Below are 22926 nucleotides of genomic sequence, written 5' to 3' on the forward strand. Positions count from 1 at the left end.
TAACAATATCTGTGTTTGTCTCATACTGAAAATGTCTTCAGTCACTTGCCAGCTAATTAAAGACAGGAAGTCTGCCCTTCCTGTCTTTAAGGGAAACTGGCACGCCAGGTACAAGTGTCAAGTTTACCTGGTGTCTTTATCATCCCCTTCACACAAACTCAAACCTTTTGGGGGAGCAGAAGGCTTGGTTTGAGAAGGAAGACATTTGATGGTTGGCATTCAAAACATTCACATTTATGGGTTTGACCCTTCTCAAAAGACCCTGAAGATTCACGATGCAAAGAAATCTTTAGTGTTGCTGGGGCCTGAATTAAACTTGCAAACTTGTGTTTTTAGGCCAGGAGTTGGAAGCAAGCCCCTTAGACAGGGAGGGGCCTGGCCTGCCCAGCATGCACTTCTTAAGGTCGTTTCCTTATTCTCTAGTTGTCAGGCTCCCAACTCTTGGGTAGGTAGGGACACTCGACAAGGTCAAAGGCGTACCATGTCCTCCCAACCTTCTCTCCAGCTCCAACATATGATCAATATCTCTAAGCTAAGCCAGTTGCTTTGTATTCCCATGCTGTCCTTGGATTCATGTAACCCCACCATCCAAAACCCTGAGTGACTTCCCATCACACTGAGAACAAAACCCAAACTCTCAACCGTGGCCTACAAGGCCTTAGGTGATCTGGCGCCTGCTTCCCTCTCTGACTTCATTCCTTGGCATTCTCTCCTCTGATCGCCTGGCCTCCCTGCTGTTCCCGGAACAGGCCACAATGCTCCCCACGCTGCCTGGCTTTGCACCGGCTACCCGCTCTGCTCGTGGCTCCTTCCCGCATTTCACGCAGGGTTTCTCCTCAGAGGCTCTTTCCCTGACCACCTTCTCGGAAGAAAGCTCCCCTAGCACTCTGAAGCCTCTTGCTCTGCCTTCCTTTTTACAGCTCTTCTCTCTCCCTAGCTTCAGAGAAGGTATTTCATATTTACTAGCTTACTGTTGGCCTCCCCAGCTTAGCTGGCAAGCACCCTATAGACAAGAATTTTCTCTCTGCTGCCGATGTTCCCCGAACATCTGGAAGCTCCGTGAACCCCCACGCATGCCCAGATTGAACTGCTCTTGGCCATGCTGCCACGGGCTTGCCTGCCAAAAGCGATCCCAAACACAAAGGCAATCCACTTGGAACCAACCTGAAGCATTGTAGCAGTACGTGTCGTACTGGGAGGTGTTGGAGGTGAGGATGTACACCCCTGTGTTGTTTGCGGCACAGATGGGGTTGGGGTGGATGCGGGGAATCACCACGTGCCCTTCTATGAACCCGTACCTGCAAAAGAAACAGCAGCGGTTAGCCACCTGCGAGGCCGTGACGGTATCTCATCCCATCCCATCAAATGACATGTCATGCAGCGCAACGCTTCATTCAACTCACCCTGAAGGGGTGTTTAAGGTTTCAGCCAGTGAGTTATGTGAAATCCAAAAATAACAGCAGAGGGAGCGTGAGAGGGATCAAGGCTGATAGAAACAAAGTGATTTCACTTAGGGCTCTATAAAAGCTTTTTTTTTTTTTTTAAAAGGGATTCGTGAAAGAAAATAGTTTCAAATAAAAGTTGTGGTCAAGTCAGTTTAGACAAGCAGAAGGAAGTCCAAGTCACAGAAGAGAAAAGAATGACCACTTTATGATGTGGATCCACGGTGGCTCCCCATGACTTTCATACTTTTTCAGAAAATGCATAAAATGACCAGCTCCCTTACGATAGAATTAGGTGGCTGATCACTTCAGCCCACAAATGTCAAATCTGCCTCATTTCCCATCCCCACGCTTCTCTCCCCGCCTCGCCTTTTCCTGTGATCCCTTCGTTCCAAACTCCGTTACTCTCCACACGAAGGCTTGTTCATATGCCAGATACATGAGCATTTCGCCTCATGAGCATCCCAGGCAGAATTTCATTGCCGGTGGAAGTAAATTGACCGTCATTAAAATAGGAGTAACAGCGATTAAGTCAGTAGATAGCAATGCCTCATTTAGCTCAGGAATTTTCCAGAAGCATCACAGCCAGAGAAGCATTTAAACCGCTCTGCATCCCCCACCCCCAAGGTATTTCTGGGAGCATGTTGGAGCTGGAGACCCTTTCAGATAAAACATACAGCACCCAGCCTCTTCCATCAGCATCATGGTGGCTACTCACTGCACAATTTCTCCGGAATATAAATGCCCCAAACAAAAAATTTGCAAGGGACGAGGTGGTGGCAGGGGAAAGGCAGAGAAGGAGAAGCTAAATCCAGTAGGTTTTTTGAAAAATGCAAAGCTAAGGCACAGCTTTGATCCTTTTAATCTCTCCTGACGATAGCAACAATAGTGCATGACCCTGCAAGACCCGTGGAAATGGCTGTGAGTTTGAAATTTCCAAGCACATAGAACTCATTAAGTCTATGTTGCAATTGCAGCTTGCATGACTAATTCCTCATCTAAACAGACAGACTGGTTTCTCCAAAGACTCCTTAGCTTGGTGGGGGGAGGGGTCGCAATTAAATGTCAGTAAGTTTCCATATATCTGAGAATTGCTACTAATCAGGGTGGGGCAGACAGCTAAGGTTTTCTCATAGCCTGAGACTCTGCCATCTGTGCTATGGCACATAGCTGATTCATGGCTACCTAAATGAAATTATGGAAATGCGTTTTGCAATGCTTACTTTCAGCTATGGGTGGAACCATAGATTTCTTTGGCACAGTGTTTCTCTTTTTCTTTTTTAAATGATAATACCTGGTGAGCCTACTCCCATCCCACCCTTACTGCATGCACCAAGTCTGTTGTACACTGACAATGTAGAGCAGCGGTTCTCAACTTGTGGGTCGCGACCCCTTTGGGGGTCGAACGACCCTTTCACAGGGGTCTCCTAAGATCATCAGAAAACACATATATAATTACATATTGTTTTTGTGATTAATCACTATGCTTTCATTATGTTCAGTTTGTAACAATGACAATACATCCTGCATATCAGATATTTACATTACGATGCATAACAGTAGCAAAATTACAGTTATAAAGTAGCAACGAAAATAATTTTATGGTTGGGGGTCACCACAACATGAGGAACTGTATTAAAGGGTCGCGGCATTAGAAAGATTGAGAACCACTGACCTAGAACCTACATTCCCTTGTTAAGTTATTCTTGAGTTTTTGTCACATCATGTCGATGGCCAGTTTTGGTGTCACACTGTACATTTGGGGATATTAACATTTACATGTGTGTATATTGCATGAGTAGGTTGCTGTTCACAGAGAGAAAAGAAATACTCAGCACATCCGTGCATCATGCCTGCATCTCCCCTTTGCTCTCAGTCCTTCCTTGGGGTTTGGTCATTAAAATCTTGCCCTGAGCTCAGGCGAAGTAGGACCTGAATCTGGACTCCTCCCCATGCCAGTGATGTGGCCCAGGGTGAGCTGGGGAACTTCTCTGAGCTTTTGTGGCTTCACCCATAAGTAGGGTAATATAATCTACCGTGGTGCCCTTCGAGGGTTAAGTGAGGGGTTGTGGGCAAGTGCCCAGCATCTGTGCGCTCACTGATGGGCAGTGGAAAGAGTAATAACTTCCCTCTTTTTCAGCCTAGGACAGCAGTTCTCAACCTGTGGGTCACGACCCCTTTTGGGGTCAAACGACCCTTTCACAGGGGTCGCCTAAGACCATCCTGCATAGCAGATATTTACATTACGATTCATAACAGTAACAACATGACCGTTATGAAGTAGCAATGAAAATAATTTTATGGTTGGGTCACAACATGAGGAACTGTATTTAAAGGGCCAGAAGGTTGAGAACCACTGGCCTAGGAGAACATGTCTGTATTCTGTAAGTAGGCCTCGTCTGCATTTCACAATCAAAATTCAGCTCACTAAATCCACTCCCTTAGTGGATTTCTCTTGCTGACCTAGTCCCAGCCATGGTTAAACAATTTGTCTTGGGAATAGAATCAATGGATGTGCTAACCGGTCTTCCTTCATTGCAGACCACAGTGCAGGGTGAGCAGCCAGCAGAGCTAGCTCCCTTTCTCTGCTCCTTTCATGTTCTCGCCAACGTATCTCTGAATGCATACAGATGTCTTCTACAGCCGCTCTCTGCTTTAGAGCAATGCTGCGCAATCCAACTGTCTGTGATCATGGACCCAGTCTGTAATCAATGTTGTCCCATACAGGAGCCACTAGCCATTTGTAGCTAGTTGAGCACTTGAAATGGGCCACTGAAGAATCCAGGTTTTCATTTCATTTCATTTTTATTAAGTGTAGATCGCCGCAGGTGGCTATGGTTACCGTTTAAGACATAAAGGTTTTCCTTTTGAGCAAGAACCTCCGCCCCTACTCATAAAGTGGGTATCTTACTCTCTAACCAAGGGCACAGATTGATGTATTGAATGTTCCTGGTGTCATTCCACTGCAAAAGCACAGAAGGGGTAGCGGTGGACTAGGATGGAAACCTAGCAGTTGTTCAGATGACTTAGAGTGTGTCTAGTGGAAGCCAACCAAAGCATACACTTCACTGTGGCCTTCACCACAGCTTGCTCTTAAAGTGCACCCCTCCACCAAGGGTTTGAGGAAAGCTCCACGGAGCACGTGGTCTCCACAGAAGCCGCCCAGGAGGCCCTCCTGTGTCCCTCCCATTCTTTCCCAGTCGTTAGTAATTTGTCTTAATAATTTTCATGCCCCCCCCCTTTTTTCAACCCTCTCAAACTAAAGCAACATAGAAGAGAATAAAGAAACAAACAGAAAGAGAAGGTTGCTTGAAAAATCTGCTTTAAGCCAAGTCTGCAGGGCCTAGACTCCGCCAGGCACATATTTATTTTAATCCCTGTTATTTGGTTTACGTTTTCTTGCGGTTCCGACAATAATATTGCACGTTTCTTCAAAGCCAGGAGAGCGCCATGTGGAAGCACGGCAGGCATTAGGATTCCGGCTGTTGACCCTTAATGGCCTCCTCTGGGCAGCCCCGCTATCATTTACAAGGGTGTCTTTAGAGGGCTTTAAATTTCCGCTGTCAGGCAAGTTCCAGATTGACGTGGCCAAATTAATAGGTGAGGCCAACAGGCAATCATCCAATCAGATACCAGGGAGGAGCCTTCCCGGTGCTAAGCCCCACCCCCTCGGCCAAGGCAGTCAGGGCTCCCAGTGGGCTCTCACCTGCAGGTCTCAAACCCCGCTTGCCAGGCTTTCTCCATCTGGGCCATGGTGGGCAGGGTGCAATCGAAAGCCTTGCAGAGGTCAGCTGCCTCAGTCCGTGAGATGCTGTAGCGACCATTTTTCTCCACATGGAATACGCCTGCGTACCGGCAGGTTACATTCAAATCTATGGGATGAAACAAGAAATGTTAATATTCGTTTGCATACATAATGAGGGAGGGGTACGAAGTTTGTTTTTGAGCAGCCTCGTTCAAAAAGCCAAATAAACTTCTCTACTGCTCCAACATTCCAAAGCACCATCACACCAGTGACTAGGCTCAAATCTGAGCTAAGACACAGTAAAGTCCCATCCCTCCGACTTCCTCTCCATCAATTGCTGCACAACAAACTCCTTTAAAAGCATATGATTGGGAGCGCTGCTAACCACGTTGGGTTTGGCGCTGCTTGCTTGAAATCGAATTTTGCTCAAACAAACTCTTAAAATGTTGAATAAGCCTCAGTTTGTCTCTAATGGCGCAGCCGCTTTAAAAGGCCATTTGACGGTTTCTTACAAAACTAAGCATTCTCTTACTATTTGATTCAGCGATCACAGTCCTGGGTAGTTCCACAAAGGAGTTGAGAACTTACGTCTACACAAAAACCTACACACAGCTGTTTGTTCACAATTGCCAAACTTTACAATCAACCAAGATATCCCTCAATAGGTGAATAAGTAAAAATAAAAAGCATATGACTTATGTCTGATGATTAAAGCAATACAAACTTGTTGAAAACTTACAAAATTCTGGAAAGTAAGGAAGGAAAAGCCAGTCCACCACTAAGAAAGCATGGCTTCTTAGTGACTCTTAAACGTTTTGTTGCATCTTCTTTTAGTTTGTTTTCTGAATATGTGTATGTGTGTTTCTAGTTAAAATAATACTAAATACACAATTTTAGATTTGGGGGTCTTTTCTCCCCACATTTTCCCACAATCATGTGGTCTTGCTCCCTTGCTTAGAATCTCCACCGGCTTCCGGCTCCACCCAGAATAAATAAGATCTTATCTGCTGATAAGATCTACGTGTTCTGGCTCCTATCTCCCTCTCTAAACTTTAAGTAGCTTGCTCTGCTTCGGTTCCTTTGGGCATTCTGGGCTCTTTCCCACCTTCCAACATTTATATCTTCCTTTCCCTCTGTCTGGAATGTTCTGTCCTCGGATTATCCCATTCTTGTTTGTCAACTCCACATCACCTCTTAGCGTCCTTCCCTGAACACTCTAATCCAATTCTCGGCGCCTCCCTCACCTCACCTGGCGTTTGTGTCTTCACAGCAACATGTTTATTTATTTGTGCGTTTAGTTATTATCCATCTGCCCTTTCTGTGATGGAAGCTCCAAAAAAAAAAAAAAAAAAGGAAAGGCCTTCCACTGGTTTACAGCTGTGTTCTAATGCCCACAACAGTACCTGACAGAGAGGGGATGCTCAACGAATATTGTTGAATGAATGAACGACTCATTAAAACATCTTCAAAAACACACTTGTAACATCTTGACAGATAGGTCTGAGGCCTGATGTTTGCTCCCAAGAGTTAAGGACATCCCCTGGGAAACCTAACTGCTATTCGTTGGTGAAAGTGATCTGAGCCAAGGACTTCTGGGAGTTTTGCAGATATTAATCTGAAATCTCAATAAGGAGCTGAACGATCCTCTGGTTCCATAGGATCCTCTGTAACAATCTCAAGAGACTGAAAAGGCCTTCATTGAAATCTCATTATTTTTCTGGAACTGTTATCCCCGTGTGCACTTGAGTAAGCCCCAACACCGAAGGTGACGTTATTGACACCGTCCTGGTGAAGCCTAATTCCTCCTGAGCACTTCCTCGAGCCTCCAAGACAGGAGGACTCCTGGATTCTTGCCGACAGTTCCTTGGGGACTGGTGGGCCTTGTGCCAGCCCAGGCAACACTGTGTTAGTTACCAGCCAGGTCTGGATTCCGACAGATCTGGCTTTAACTCAAACTCTCTCTCATGTGTGCAGGTCTGCAGATCATCAGGAAGATTCTGCATATGAATCAGCAGGAACATTGAGACTCAGAGAACTGAGTTGCCCAAGGAAGTGAGGATTTCCGTCTCAAGCCTGTAGTCACTTTCCAGAATCTCAGGTGCTCTGTTCTATACTCTGAGCCAATAGCCCGGGTAGGGGAAGCCCACTACTGCATTGTCCCTGGGTACCCGGAACCTCTGGGGTTCTGTGTTGCATCAGTTTCTGAGAACCCCGGCGGGGGAGGGAGGGGTGTTTTTAATGTGTATCTGTACATATTACTTATAGGTGGAAAAACTAAAGCTCAGAAAAAGTAAGCAACTTTCCCAGCTATTAAGTGGCAGAGCTGGAATTTCATCTTAGGTCTGTTTAGATATCAAACCCATGTTCCAAACCACCTTGCCACTTGCCCTAGGACCTTGTGTTATTAGAACAATATTTTGCTCTGAAGGAGAGAGGAACGCCTACGCTACTGGGACATGAGAGCAGAGAGAGGGTCAGTATGATTGAGCTGTACAGGCAACAAGGACTCTCTCCTTTCTGAGCAGGAAGCAGGTTCCCACCCCTAGAAAACAGTGTCAGACAAATGCAAAGTGTGGTGAAAGTGAACTGTTTAAACTTCTGTATGCCCTTTCCTGACTTGGAAAACAGTGAGAGAAGAAACAAGCAATGACGCTTTGAAAAGACATAGTAGTAAGCCTATCTCAACTGGTTTTTGCCTTTGTTTGCATCATGAACATGGAGGTGCTTTAAAAAACCTCAGAAGTAGGAGAAATGGAGAACATGTGTTTTGGTATGAGATTCATTCCTTTTTGTCTGTAACGATGTCCCTCTTAGCCAGTCACACAGCACGTGGCTGATGAAGCAAAAGAAGCAGAGAGGAGGGAACCTTTTGAAATACTGTTTGTTTTTACGGACATTTTCAGCTTTGGCGTCTGTTGGCCTATCTTAGCAAAGGGAACCTTGTCACGCTGGATGGCAGCCCTTTTGGGGGCTCTCCTTGTCTAGCCCACCAAGGAAAAACAAAGTGTCCCCATTCGCTTCTTGGAGGCCAGGCTGGGAGGGGAGACTTCAGTAGATGGCAGGAGAGGCCCACTGCCTGTCCGTGCTCAGCCAGGCGGCTGCTGTCACTCCCCGGCTAAAAAGAAAGGCCGAGGCGTGGCAGAGGTTTGGCGCTCCATGGCAGTTTCTGTCTTATTAAAATAGATTCTAGTTTGCTACCTGGCACACAGATATGCAAAGGCAACAGGAACCAATTCAGGTTGAGACTTTAGAATAAAACCCTTCCTGCCACAGCCAATGTAACTTGATAGACAATACCCACATGCATTGTGCGAGTGTGTCTGTATGTGTGTATGCAAGTAGCGGTGTGTGGTTGTGTGTACTCTGCTCAGCCAAGACAGGAAGAAACAGGTAAACTTAATCTTCAGCCCCAGGTTTAAACAAGGTCTGACAGACAGCAGGCATCAGCCAAGGGCTGCCAAATGAATGAAGAGATTCTATGCAAATGTGAAAATTCCACAACATCCACTTATCTTAACCTCATGAAAAAGTCCAACTCTTAATCCTGACGGCACTCGGCCATCTGGAATTGTGAAGATGGTGCCAAAACTTCATTTCAGGTCAACTAGCCCATGAGTGTTCACAGTTCCTTCCCTCTGGGTCCTTGATACCTTAAAAGGGACCAGACCTTCAGGGCTGTGTGTCCTTCCAGTCCTGATAACTTATGATGACTTCCCAAAGGGCTTCCTCAACACTTATGCAAACCAAAATTCTTACCCCAAAGGGTATTGTTAATAGTAACAATGGCAATAACACAATAAATACATCTTGTGTGTTTATTATGTATATGCCGGACACTATTCTAAGCACTTTACAAGGACTGACTCATTTTACCCTTAAAACAACCCTAGGAAATGGGTTCCATTATTATCCCCACTTTCCAGATACAGAGACTGAGGCACAGAGAGGGGGGAAACATGCCCAGGTTCCCAGAGCTGGCAATGATGGAGCCGGGATTCAAATCCAGCCAGTCTGGCACCAAGAGTCCACAGGCTTATCCACTACTTAACTGTACACTTGATTTAAGGAACTTTTTATGGCCTCTCAGCCCCCAATGTATGGCTGCTAATATTCCCAAGGTCTAAGTAAAGTTAGAGCAAGGCTGAGGCGTGAATAGCCATGGACCACAGATCACTGGCGAGCCCGTGTCTGTGGCAGTAGTACTGGCCACGCTGCAAACCCTGCAGACACACGGGACTCCTGAGATGTCTGTACGCCTCTCCTGAGAAACAGGCCCCTGTGATTAGGGATCTGCTGTGACTCAAGAGGCTCATAGCAACTGGCTGATGTGTCTTTCAAACAAGCCGTTCCAACTGGAAATAAATCAAGAACGTTTTCCGTTGAGCCCTCTGGTCTCCAATAAATCTCCTGTATCATGTAATAAATGAACAGTCCCAAGTTCCTCCCTCTGAGACACCCAAAGGGCAACTTTAATGGGTTGAGGCCACTTTTAGATTCCGGGTGGAGCCCCTCTGGAGGGAGAAATGCCACCCAGGCCATTAAGGTGGCCAAGAGGACAGAGGGGTCACGGGGCCCAGCACCCAGGGATCTCTTCACCAACATGGGAAGAAGTTTGTCAGTGTGAGCTTTTAGGAAGATTTCAAAAAGGAGCTCTCTAAGAGTGTCTATTGTTTAACCTACTCCGGCACCAAACTCACAAGAAGGTTGGTAGTTCAGTATTCTAACCTCTGTGCTATGCTGCCAATATGGCAGGTTCTGGGTAAGGTCATTCTTACTTGGATAAGCCATAGCTGACCCATGACACCATTAATCTTAACTTTCTTTTCCACCAGCCTCAGATCAAGGGAAATAGGTTTCTTTAGTAAAATCACCCCACCTCGTTTCCAAACTTTGCCTAAATTCCAGGGCCTGAGATGAACAGCTTCTTGGTTTTACCCCAGTTGTTTCCTGAGTAGAAAATCACAGGATCTGCTGGGAGTACAGCACTGTGTAATTTTCACCCAACTTGCCATTACCTACATCTTCCCAAACTTTCCTGAGAGGTGGGTGGAGTGGGGTGTCACACAGCTGGTTAGCCATGGAAGTTTTCAACCTGGAATCTACACGCTGATTTTCAGGGGATCTATACAACTGTGAAATTATATGCAAAATTTGTGTGTACATATACAGTATGTGCATGTGTGCTTCTGCGTGTGTGTGTGTGTGTGTGTAGGTGTTTTAATGGGAACAACATCCTTGGGATCTCATTAGTTTCTCAAAGAAGTCTGTGACACAAACACATAAAGAAATAAAGGAGTCCGGCTGGTGTGGCTCAGTTGGTGGCCAGTTGTATTTCTGGTCAGGACACATATCTGGGTTGTGGGTTCAATCTCCAGTCAGGGCATGCACGGAAGGCAATCAATCAATGTTTCTATCTCACATTGATGTTTCTCTCTCTCTTTCTCTTTCTCTCCCCTGCCTCTCTCTCTCCCTCCCTCTCTCCCTCCTTCCCTCTCTCTCTTCCTCTCTCTAAGCATGTCCTTAAGTGAGGATTAAAAACAAAACAAAAACATAATTACAAGGATTGTTCTCTCCAAGGTCTCTTCAGTAATCAAATTCCAGGATTCCAGAATTTTGGAACTTCCCTGTGGGCTTTATGACAGCAGACGTCTCTCCTTCATCACCATGTCCCCAGTACCCAGCACAGTAGTGCATAAAATAGGCACATGTTAAACAAGTGAATGAATGAATGTTCTCTTTCTCCTCCTTCCCTGACAGGGCAAGCACATGTGTGGGGTGCAAAAAGAGCCCCTCTCAGATCCATTCCCCACATCATGTCTGAAGAATCGCCAGCTGGGCCTTGTTGAGAATTCCCTATTGGACACTTAATATGTTCTTCAACCGGAAGCATTTGCTTCTGAGAAACTTTGCTGTTTTCCCTGGAAACAAATGTTTCAGAGACCAAATTTCAGTTTTGTAACTGGCTTTGTCCAAATTCTAAAAATGGTCTTCTCAGCGATGGGCACATCATGGGGCCATTTCTGAGGCCAGATCTCCCGAGGGAGGATGCCAGACATAGGGGTCTCACAGGAGGACCACCAGCCGATGATCTGTCATCATACTGTGCCAGAGACCTCAGATCTCCAAAACAGACTTCTCCAGATGGTCCAAAATAAACTAATTTATTTTCCAACACGCACCACCCAGATGTGTCTGGTCCCTATCTGTCATCTCAGGAGGGATGCAGCAGAATTAAATGTTTCTTTTCTACTGATTTGGTCTCTGAAGAAGTTGGTTTTTCTTGGAGATGGGGATAAAGCCAGTTCCCATGACTCAATGACTGTGCAGTTCTCATGCCATGATGACAACAGCGAGCATGCACTCAGCACCTACTCTAGGCCATATGCGGCTTTCAACAGTTTCCTTGTAAGAATTCATTTTATTCTCACAACAACTCTATGTTTTGTATTAGCCTCAATTTCTCACAGAAGGTAACTGATTCATTGAGAAGACATGAGTACCTGGAGCTAGTAAGCCGTGAGCCCGGGTTTCAGACTGGGCAGTCCAGCTGATCACCTCGCAGTGTTAAATTGGTCATGGGGCAGATGCTAGAACGACAGGAAACCCACTTATCCTCCATGTGATTTTTTCTAATGGATTTTTAGAGAGAGGAAGGGGGGGAGAGAAACATCGATGTGAGAGAGAAGAACCATTGATTGGTTGCCTCAACTGGGACCAAAACTGCAACCTGGGTATGTGCCCTGACCGGGAATGGAACCTACCTTTCGGTGCATGGGACAATGCTCCAACCAACTGCGCCCAGCCAGGACTCCATATGGTTTTTAAAGTGTGGAAAGGTGAGCATTAAAAGAGAGCTCTGGAGAGAGGAATTTGAGCTTGTTGAATATTATTTTAAGATCCTATTTCTCTTGATTCCAGACCATAAGGCTTAAAAGGGCAGGGCCCTTTGCCCAAGAGCTTGGAAAGGTTCCCCTCACTGGTGGAACTGCCACATTCTCCCTGGGGAGAAGATTTTGAGCTTTCCATGTTCACCTGCTTTCCCCAACATTGGGCTGGCTACCTCGTTCTGATTCTACCTGTCCTCTTCCCACAATTCCTTGGGAATTGAGAATCCAGCCCAAGCTACAGCTTAGACCTCTTTCTTCCTTCACAGCCTGAGGGCTCTGGCCAAAGTCAGGCCTGGGGAACAGAAGACCCTGAGATGCAGGGTTGGCCCAGGCCTGGGATGCCAGACCACAGAGTGCCCTGGTGGCATTAAGAGATGTCTGCTGCCCAATCTGAACTCACACAGTCCCAGCTGAGACACCAGGCCCATCTGGAGCAGGGACTTCGGGTTGATCGCAACTGGCTCCATGGAGCTCCTGTGAGTCTGTCGCACACAAGCCTCTTGGGCAGTGGCAGCCCAAAGCACTGATGAGTTTTCCACTTAAAAAATTTTTATAGTGTTTATCATGAAATAGCCAGGATTCTGTTTCTGTCTTCTGATATGTTGAGTTCATGTCTGAAAAAGATTATGCAACTCACAAAACTAACAGTATGATTCTCATCAAAGTAGGAAAAGAAAAAGTCAATTTCTTCTTGATTCCCATCATCGCTAATTGGATCATCTGTGTTTAAAGCCAGGAGGGACAACAGACAGCTTCTAATCCAATTCTCTTGAAACACAATAGAAAACAAAATCCAGAATGACTGAGCACGGTCCCCCAGCCAGTTCTGAGAAAAGCTGGACCTTAGGGGTCCATGGTTGCTAAACTCCTGACTCCCCGACCAGTGCTCTTACTACTGAACTGCTTTTATGGGAGATCAGAGCAAGCCATTCCCAATCAAGTTATAATCCACTGTCGTAACAAGACAAAGAAGGCATTCTGGTTTTCATTTATTCCATGGAGGTCTTTGGAGCCCAGAAGTTTCCATCTGGGAGCCTTCTTAGCTATTCCAGCCCCTACTGGCACCCAGGCCCGCCCATCCAGAAGACTGGCACGCCTTCCTCCTGCCCCCATGCACTTGCCTGCATCCCCTGACGCCCATGTGATGGGCTCCTGGAGAAAGGCTCTATTGTTCAGCATCTACGTCTGAATGAGGCCAAAATCACACTCGCTGGCCGAATCGCCTTTGGCTTCTCAGTGCAGACCATGAGTCTTGAGGGACTCAGTCTCTGCCGGAGCTGCTCAGGAGGTGGGTGAGGGTTTAAGGAGCAGAGAAAATAGTCATGCACCATCATACCCAGAGAGCTTCCTCCAGAATGTCCTGGGTGCCTTTCCATTGAACTATTCATCTCGTAGCACTTAGAAAGGAAATGCACCCCAACTCCTTGGTGCCCGGCTGTAGCCCCTGACCTCTCTGCCTGCCAACATGGAACCAACAGGGATCCAGAGAAGAGCCCAACGGGTTATCAGCACTACTCTGCCCTTCAGTCAAGGCCTCCAACAACTGACTCAGTGAAGCTCTTTGGGTGTTTCACAGTCTGCAGAACCCTGCCCCTGCCTCCTCCTGGGAGGATGAGACCTGGGGGAGGGGAGAAGGCTGGGAGAGCCTGTTCAGGCTCCTACTCCACACCCTGGGTCCAACGGTCTTTCTGGCAAAGGAAGATGTGCCCCAGAACTGTTACCTCAATGCAGGATTCTGAAAGGCCAAGTGGTTTTTGGTGAGCGAGCCTCCAGGAAGATGGCCGAGGGAGAGAAACCCCAGGGTATGCCCCTGCGTGTTGCCATAGCTACCAGGAAACTGCTCACTCTAGCCTTGCAACCTTTGCTTTCTTCCTTTTTGGCTCCTATCTGTTTAGCAGGTTGACTAGCACAAACCCAGGATGTGGTTAAATGAAACTAAAAAGCATCTCAGGGGCCCGCATAGGGTTTTCCTGTTGCAAATCAAAAACAAAAAAAACACAAAGGACCCCACTTCATAACTAGATGTTTTTTCTGAGGCTGTTACAATTATGGATACATCACCTAATTCATGTAAAGATTTTGCTCAGGTCTGTAACCAGCATTTGGAAGAACTGGTTGACTTTTACAGATGAAGAAACTAAGGGACAAGAGATTCAGAGCCTCAATGTCGTACAGAATTTGAGTAAAATCCAGACCTGCACCAGATTTTCGAGGCAGAATTCTCTCCATTTTTCTCCCTGGTTGCTACGGGGGAAAGTGGCGGCTCTAGGGAGAAGAGGTATGGATTTCAGACTGTTTCTCCCTCCCACCATGAGGTTGCAGGCAGAACCACAACATTTAGAGCTGTCCCAGTGAGAGCTGGAGTGCGGGTGAGAGACAGACCCCACACCCTCCATCCACCCACTGCTCATTCTTGCCCAGCCCCCACCCTACCCCACCCCACCGATGGTCCTGACACCCTGCACAACGGTCTAGGAGACTCAGTGGAACACTCTGGAAACCACCACAGTAGGTGCCAATCATAACAATGATAACTACCACTCCACAAGGCCTGCAAAGCACCGGGGGCTCCCTAAGAGGGTTAGTCACCCCACGTGAGAGCCATGGAAACAGAGAGTCAGCGGGTTAAGTACTTGGCACAGGCTCTGACACTCAAGGCTGCAGCCCAAATGAAAGGCGCTGTGGAAAGTGCTTTACATGTGATCCAGGCTCGCCATTACTATTTTTGTGTTTTTCCCCCTTGGTCTCAAGAATAAAAGCACCCTACAATTTAAAGTTCTCCCTAAAGATTGTCCCTGGTTCACCTCGTAAGGAAAATATAGTGAAGTCTGAATTTCCAATCTTATTCTACAGGGACTGGGGATGGGTAGCAGTGGGCTTGACAGAACTTACTGAACCAGAAACTGAGGTGATTGGCTGGCTGCCTCCTGCACGCCCTACACTGGGGATGGAGCCCACAACCCGGGCATGTGCCCTGGCCTAGAATAAAACCAAGACTGCCTGGTTCATAGGTCGATGCTCAACCACTGAGCCACACCAGCCAGGCAAAACACACATCTTTAGGTTACCTCTTTCCTCTTCAAATACAGTGAAGTGATGTAGTAACACAGCATCACAGCATTTTTTGCAACAAGTATTGCAAGTGACCATGGAAAGTTCTAGATTCCCACAAATTCTGAATGTGTTGGGCTCAAAAATCATCAAGTCTCATTTTAATAACTCAATCTCTCTCTGTTCTCATTCCCTCTGTCTGACTCTATCAGGTGCTAAAGGAAAGAGAGGTGTGTGTGTGTGTGTGTGTGTGTGTGTGTGTGTGTGTGTGTGTGTTCTCTTTCCCAGTCTAACAACCCACCACCATCCATTCTTCAGATATTTTTTATAAGCAACCCAAATATCTCAAAGCAGAAGCCCTGCAGAGGGAGAGGCTGGATTGTGGGTACATTTTGAAAAATCTGGGCCAAAAGATTGCCAAGATCAGTCCGGTTCCAATTGCCCTGTGAGCTAATAGCTTGTAATTCACACCTCTTCCCCAGCTTTCAATCTGTGAGATCTCTGTAACCACAGATGCCGGCCTCAAGTGCCAGGCTCCAGAAAACTCGACTTCTGACAAGTTTTTAAATCCTACTCAAGCCACAGGATTTGGACGAAAGTCTTTACCATTTTATGTTCATCTGGAGTGGGCCAAGCATAACATCCTGCTTTGAAGGAGCGTGGCCCATGCACAGATCCAGGAGGTTGATGGAGGAAGTTACAAATGACCCTTCTGTGAAGTTGTCAAAGAAAATAAGGTCTTGAGTTTCCTTCAAATTAGTGGCCATCAAAGATGGCAAGAGACCACACTTGGTGAAGGCCTAAGTGCCTTTCACCACAGGCATTTGAGAGGTGCTCTGGAAACATCAAGATGTGTAGGACAGGGCCTCTTCCTGTGAAATCGTTGCCTCCCAAATTGCCACTAGTCCGCCTAGGGCAGTGATGGCGAACGTTTTAAGCTCAGCGTGTCAGCATTTTGAAAACCCCTAACTTAACTCTGGTGCCGTGTCACATATAGAAATTTTTTGATATTTGCAACCATAGTAAAACAAAGACTTATGTTCTTGATATTTATTTTATATATTTAAATGCCATTTAACAAAGAAAAATCAACCAAAAAAATGAGTTCGCGTGTCACCTCTAACACGCGTGTCATAGGTTCGCCATCACTGGCCTAGGGCATGGCCCAGACATCAATTCAACGCATCTTCTAGAAGATACAGATGTTAGATGTCAGACATGATCCTGGGTGCTGGGGAGACATACAAGGTCCCTGCCCTTAAACTGCTGACACTGTAGTATGGGGAGACAGACAGTATACAGGTAAATGATTAATGTACAAATAAGGCAATCTCAAGTAGTGATAGTGCCACACCGAAAATACCAGGCAATGCTACCATAGAGAATGACAGGAGCTGCCTGTCAGGCAGTCCCCGTGGTCTGACACTCACTCTTCTATGAACTTAGGGGCACATTTTACTTATTTATTATGGGGCTTTGGGTCAGATCAGCTCAGATACCTGGTGAAAGGGAATACTTCCCCCACACACATTCAGAGTAAATGAGATTTGGAATTCCTTTTGCTTTCCAGAGTCCATAAAGCGATGTCTCCAGAATTTGGACTTAGTAGAGGATATTGGAGACGTGGAAGGCAAAACCTGTGGCAACTGAATGACCCGGTTTCTAGGAGAAGAGCTCCATTTGAGTCATAAGCGGGTACAGAGTTGGTGGAAGTGGGGTGCCTCTGCCCCTCTGGGTCTTGGCCTGAACTCCTAGGAAACAAATCAGACTGATAGAGCAGCCCATCAGAGTACTACTGTGATGCGTCCACTCACAAGCCCTCCACGCCTGCTGGCCACCTGGTGTCTTCAGTATCCCTTATTTTATAGCCACTGGTAACTGGTGATAGGGGCTATTTACCCCCATGGTAGTGTAAGATGGCGTAGTGGCCATGTTCACAGTCTTTCATATCAAACAGATTTGGGTCCAAGTCCCATCTTGGGCTCTTGTGGGATGGTAGGCATGCCATGTTTCTTGACCTTTAAGCCTCTGTTTCTTCATTTGCAAAGTTGAGGCAATGTCTATCTCATGAGATACTTTTGGGGATTTAATGGCTAAATGCCTTTGAAACACTTAGCAACGTACCTGACACTAGAAAAATGCCTGATATTGATAAATATGAGCCGATCACCTCAAAGATTAAAATACATTTAAAGCAGCTTAAATACCAAGTATCTCATATTCTGACTTAATTCTTGGTGAACTGGTCAGCTTCTTGCTGTATCATTGGTAACAGCCACTCAAGACCTCCAGTTAGGAGCCAGAAACCTACTTATCCAGACCCATGAGTTCTTACTCTACATAATATGTATTCTTACCAGATAATGGATGGATGGATGGATGGATGGATGGATGGATGGATGGATGGATGGAGAGATGATAGATAGACTGTCTATAGAACAGTCTGGGAAGAAGCCTGTCTAAAGTCATAACCCACATAATCAAAGTGGGTTCCATCTTTATATCCCCAGTGTGTGATATATATGGTATGGAGCCCAAAAGATGTTTCTTTGGTTTAGTGGGAAAGCAGTAGGCTGAGTCTAGTGACCTGGGGTCTAATTCTGGCCTTCCCAAGGACAGGCTGTCAGTACTTGGAGACTTCAGTTTCTTTAACCGACCAGGAAGAAGTTGGATTTGATGATCTCCAGGTCCCCAGCCAACCCAGCCCTCTCTCTATATATGGAGAAATCTATGTTTTTTTGTGACTGTTCTCTCAACACTCCAGAAACCCCAGTGGCCCCCTCTCGCCTGCAGGGTTGTGGCACTTCACTGGGGAACCAGGCCAGCGGTGGTGTGATTAATGCATTAAGCAGAGTGGACTGGCCAGCAAAAAGAAACAATAGACAAAACAAGAGCGAGTTACCAGCATCCTGCTCTCAGATTACACCAAATAAACGCCTCCAGCACATGCAGAGACTAGAACCTGCCCCACTGAAGCTGGAGGGAAAGAATGGTTTCAATTAAGAGGAAACCAGCAGAATTGCTGATTTCCTTAGAGAGACTTCCCCTAAATTACTACAAGCAGCCCCAGTGCTCCCTGCAGTGAATTTCAGCATCGTGGGCCAACTCAAACCATTCTTCAGGCGTGAGACAATCCTCAAGTGAGGCGCTGCTAAGCAGCCCCCACCGGCGAAATGGGGAGTCCAGACGCCCACCTCCAACTGGCTCCCTGATCATTGGTGGCCTTGGGGGTTCCACTGTCCCTACAATGAGGAGAGAGGGACATTCCCACCTCCTCCCTTCCTGAAGATAACTCCCAGTAGTTCTTAATTGTTTCAAGGCCCTTCGCTTGCAAGAAAAAATCCAGATTCTTCAGAAGAGGAAACACCTTGATTTTCAAGGCCTCTAGTCCTGGGGTTGGAAGAACAGGATTCAGCCCATGAGGCTGAATGGGAGGGAACTTGTGGTGTGATGTTAAAAGGAAAGGAGAGTTCAGAATTGAATTCTAGCCCCACCACGTAGGAGTTGAACCATTCATTCTTAGGCAAGTTACTTCACCTTTATGAGCCTCAGTTTCTCAGCCTGTGAAATGGCTCCAAGGAAATTCAGTCATTCATTTACTCAATGGATATTTCCTGGGTACCTCAAAGGGAGGTTTATGGGAGTTGGGTAATAAATATTCGTAAAGCAACAGCACTGAGCTGGGTGTATAACATGTGCTTTAAAAAATGTCAAACTTTTCAATTCTCTCAAGGGAAGATAAAACCTTGGGAGGACTGGCCACAGCTCTCCCAAGAGGACCCCTGGGTTCTAAGTGACATTGTATTTATACCATGAAAAATCATTTGAGCTTTGATAATCGTCTGTTTCAACCTGAACAACAGTCTGCAGGCACGTTCTCATGAAACTAAAAGCTAGATGAGAACCTGACAGAAACGCAAACACTCCCCTAAGGTGTAAAAGTCTTAGTCACGTCAGAGGTGCGGCTGGGCGTGGTCTGACCTTCCTTTCTGGAGAAGAGACCAGAACTAAGCAGTTTAAGGAAATTACAGATATTTTTGGAGATGAGAGAGTTGAACACCCCACTGAGTGATCGATGGACATTTTATGCCCTTGGAGCTGATCTCCCCCCCCCCCCCCCCCTCCACGACCAGAAAAATCCAAGCTTGGGCTTCTGGGGAAGAAGTGGACTCTAGGAAACTCCAAAGTTTCCAGACTGAGAAGGAAGCTACTGCATTCAACTGTCCCGAAGAGCCCCGCTCTCCTCTGAGGCCAGGGAACAGCTCTGTAGAGAAACACTTCACCCGGGAGGGAGGCAAATACCACCTCCTCCTCCTCCGGCCCCATCACCAACTGCCAGGACCAAAGGCAGGAAGAGGCTGGTCCTGCTGAGACAAGCAGCCTGGGAGGCGGACTGACTGTGCAAGTAAAGACAGGACCTGAGGCTGGTTTCCCCATTCGCTTTCATGAGCTACTGCCATAGCCAAGGTTTCCAGAGCAACCCAGGCTGCTGCTTTATCTGCTCAGCAACAGTTGTTCCAGTAAGCACCCGTGGGTGTCAGCACTCTGGTGCACCCTCCCTGCCAAATTAAATGAGGCTTTATTGGCTAATGTTTGGCCCAGAAATGGAATGAAAATATCTCCTAGGCAGCTGGAAGTGTTTCTTAAGAGCAGCAGGACCACAGTCAGGGCTGACTGTGGAGGGGAAGGGTCCCAGGTCTAAGAACAACGGTGATCGCAGTGATTGCTGATGAATGCTTACTCCATGCCAGTTACTCTGTCGAGTTTCATGCACATGATCACAGCAGTCCTCACACAACCCTACAGAGGCAGGTATTATTACTCTCTTTTAAAGACAAGAAAATGGAGGCTCAGCGATGTTGACTGCTTAAACCACATAATTGCTGAGTAGCAGGATTCAAACCCAGGTCTCACTCCAGGACCCACACACTTTCTGAGCGCTGGAGGCACTAGACTCAAGCCTCCCTGTGCATCTCTGACAGCCTGTGCTTGGCCCAGAGACTGGACTATGTGGGCTTGACGGAACACACTCAAATCCAGCCTGTAGGAGAAGAAAGGGAGCCTGACTTGGAGAGACACTGTTCTGGGCTGGCCTGTTTGAAGAGAGGCCTGTTTCTGAATGTGTTCCAGGGGGTGTGGAAAGCTCGTTTGGAGAAGAAACCAAATGAGTTTTCCAAAGGTTTGAACAATGCAAACAATGCAGAACACAAGAGTGGCTGTTGAGTTTAGCCTTCCAAACAATATAAAGAACAGGATGCTCAAACAGATAATAGGGGACTTTCCTAGACCCTGAGAAACAGTCCTCAAGGAAGGCTGCGATTATCTGATGATGTCTGTTTGAAAACAGTGTTGCTCCAAACATGTTCTAGAAGGGAGCCACAGGGAGCGCCTCCCTCTGCTCCCAGCAAGAAGAGTCTCAAGTACCCACGGCTTGCATTCCCAAACCTCAACCAGTCCTCCCTGTCCCTAAACAGAAAGTTTCCTCCTTGTCTTTCACATCCCTCCTGAGTGCTCAGACATTGCACATCTTCAGCTTCCCTGGGTGCCCTCCCAAGAAGCCACAGGAGAGACTGTTTCCTAGGTGATGCCAGCCAAGGAGAAGGGATGGGAACTGGGTGGAGCACAGCCACGAAGAGCAAGGAGAGAATGAGAGAAGATACGGCCAGCTGGCTCACCCTCACTTGTTTTTAAGCTCTTATCTCTAGAATAGAATAGAAAGAATAGGATAGAATAGAATAGAATAGAATAGAATAGAATAGAATGATAAAGTTTTTTTAAAGTTGTAATTTTTTTTAAGTTGAGTTGATCACAGCCTGAATCCACCATGGTATGTCACCATCTCATAAAACCAACCCAACATTGAAATGAACACAGGCCTTCAGGAAAGATAATGGAGTCCCAAATTCAGTGTCCCCCATGTGCAGGGTACTGTTCTAGGCACCAGGACCAGGGCATTGAACAATGTAGGCAAGGTCACTGGCCCATTGGAGGTTGTGGGCCAGGGGAGAAGACAGACATTCATCAAGTCCACAGCATAGTAAGTGTTGCGACAAAGTGCAAGGTGCTGGCATTTAGTTTAAAGGGAAGACTTTCTCCACAAGGCTTTGCTGTCCCCAAGAGATGCCTCTGCAAGGCAATGCCATTTCCCCTGAGAACTGAAGGGATGGATTGGGACCCAGCAGGAGAGTCTACTAATCAGCAAGCCTCGTGGTCAGGAAATTCACCCTCAAAATAAAGCATACATCATTTCGGTTTAATAGAATCCATTTCCTCTAGCTCTTTCATTATTAGATTCTGAAAAGAAGCAGCCCTTTCCTGTGTAAGAAGCAATCACATCCTAAAGGTCCACATTAAACATCCCTTGGGCTCCTCTTCCCAGCATGTAGTCATTATAAATCTTTTAATGGTATTTAGAGGGGAAAAAAAGAAAGGGATGGAAAACAAATTTTAAAGTCCTGATATCTCCCTCGCCCATGCTGTTAGGTTCCTTAGCTAACTACAGGGAGGCAGGGGGCTGGCCCAGAAAACCCCCCTGTTCATTTTTTAAAAAAATATTTTTATTGATTTTTTACAGAGAGGAAGGGAGAGGGATAGAGAGTTAGAAACATCGATGGAAGAGAAACGTCGATCAGCCGCCTCCTGCACACTCCCCACTGGGGTTGTGCCTGCAACCAAGGTACATGCTCTTGACCAGAATCGAACCCGGGACCCTTCAGTCCGCAGGCCGACGCTCTATCCACCAAGCCTAACCGGTTCGCCGCCGCCTGTTCATTTTTGAGCTTATTAAAATGTAGGATGTTGGACACTTGAGCTTCAGACTCAAAGAACCTATGAGGAAAGAGTTTTCCTGCTTATGGAAGGGCAATTATTAACATAAATTTCAATCGTCCATTCTAGACTCTTTGAAGGCAAGACAGGTCCATGGGGAGCTAACATGGTGTGATGGCAGGGACTGCAGCTCTGAGGGTGGGAAACTAGGGTTCAAATCCAGAATCTGCACTAATTAGCTCTAGGACCTTGGGAAAGTTACTAAATTTCCCTCCTGTGCAGGAGGGTAATAATGCTAACCATGAAGTTAATGTGAGGGCTAGATCAGATAATGGAGCTGCAAACACGTCCAGCATGTTAAAACACGCTAGGAGTAGTTATAGGAAAGAGAAGCCAGCTACCTGCCTCGGGGTTATCGTCTCATACTTTACGGGAAGAGATGCCCATCCAAGGTCATCATGATTCATTTAAAATGGATCTTGCAGGTAGTGGTCCTAATGCATGGTGTAGCGCCAGCGGTGGGGAGCAGGGTTGCAGTAGTGAGGTTCTAATAATAAATGCTCAAGTGTGCAAAAGACTATTTCTTGTAAATTGTAACAGATGTAAAGTTATTCCCTGATATGCTTTTTTGGGAGGAGGAAAAGATAAAGTTATAGCTATTACGACTGAGGATACGCCACAGAGCATCTAAGCCTCAACCTGCAGTGTGTCCCCCAAGTGAACTCTGCCCATGAGGTGTGTCTTCTCAGAAGGTTGAGGGTGTGGCTTAGGAACACTTAGCTTTGCCTTTTTCCCCTTAGCTGGTAGAGCCTATCCAACCACAATTCCACCACGTAGGTGAACACCCATTGAGGCCCTACTCTTTGTAACAGGCACTGTGACCAATGCAACAAAGTTCTTCTAATTGAATCCTGATTTTGTCTAAAATCCCAAACTTATGCTTCCAGGGAGGTGAGGCTCCAACTCTCAGCTCCATTGGATGGACCATGATGGGTCTAAATCAAGCACTGTGATCAGAGAACTCCTTGTCAAT

General features: G+C 46.5%; 1 protein-coding gene across 50 annotated transcripts in view; it reads right to left on the minus strand.

Moving 5' to 3' along the window:
• CD44 (CD44 molecule (Indian blood group)) overlaps nt 1-22926 on the minus strand; it is an 86197-nt gene that overhangs the window by 46346 nt on the left and 16925 nt on the right. For all 50 annotated transcript variants that reach the window (XR_004970546.1, XR_004970545.1, XR_004970547.1 and 47 more), the window contains exons 2-3: nt 5149-5314; nt 1165-1298 (exon numbers count right to left, since the gene is read on the minus strand). Coding sequence is in view for 47 of the 50 variants with exons in the window: in XM_036326196.1 (XP_036182089.1) it covers nt 1165-1298; nt 5149-5314 (300 nt within the window). In the remaining 3 variants the exon portion in view is untranslated. The remainder of the gene's footprint in view (nt 1-1164; nt 1299-5148; nt 5315-22926) is intronic.

This window comes from Myotis myotis, unplaced genomic scaffold (genome assembly GCF_014108235.1).
Source record: "Myotis myotis isolate mMyoMyo1 unplaced genomic scaffold, mMyoMyo1.p scaffold_m19_p_10, whole genome shotgun sequence".
NCBI classification, from domain to species: domain Eukaryota; kingdom Metazoa; phylum Chordata; class Mammalia; order Chiroptera; family Vespertilionidae; genus Myotis; species Myotis myotis.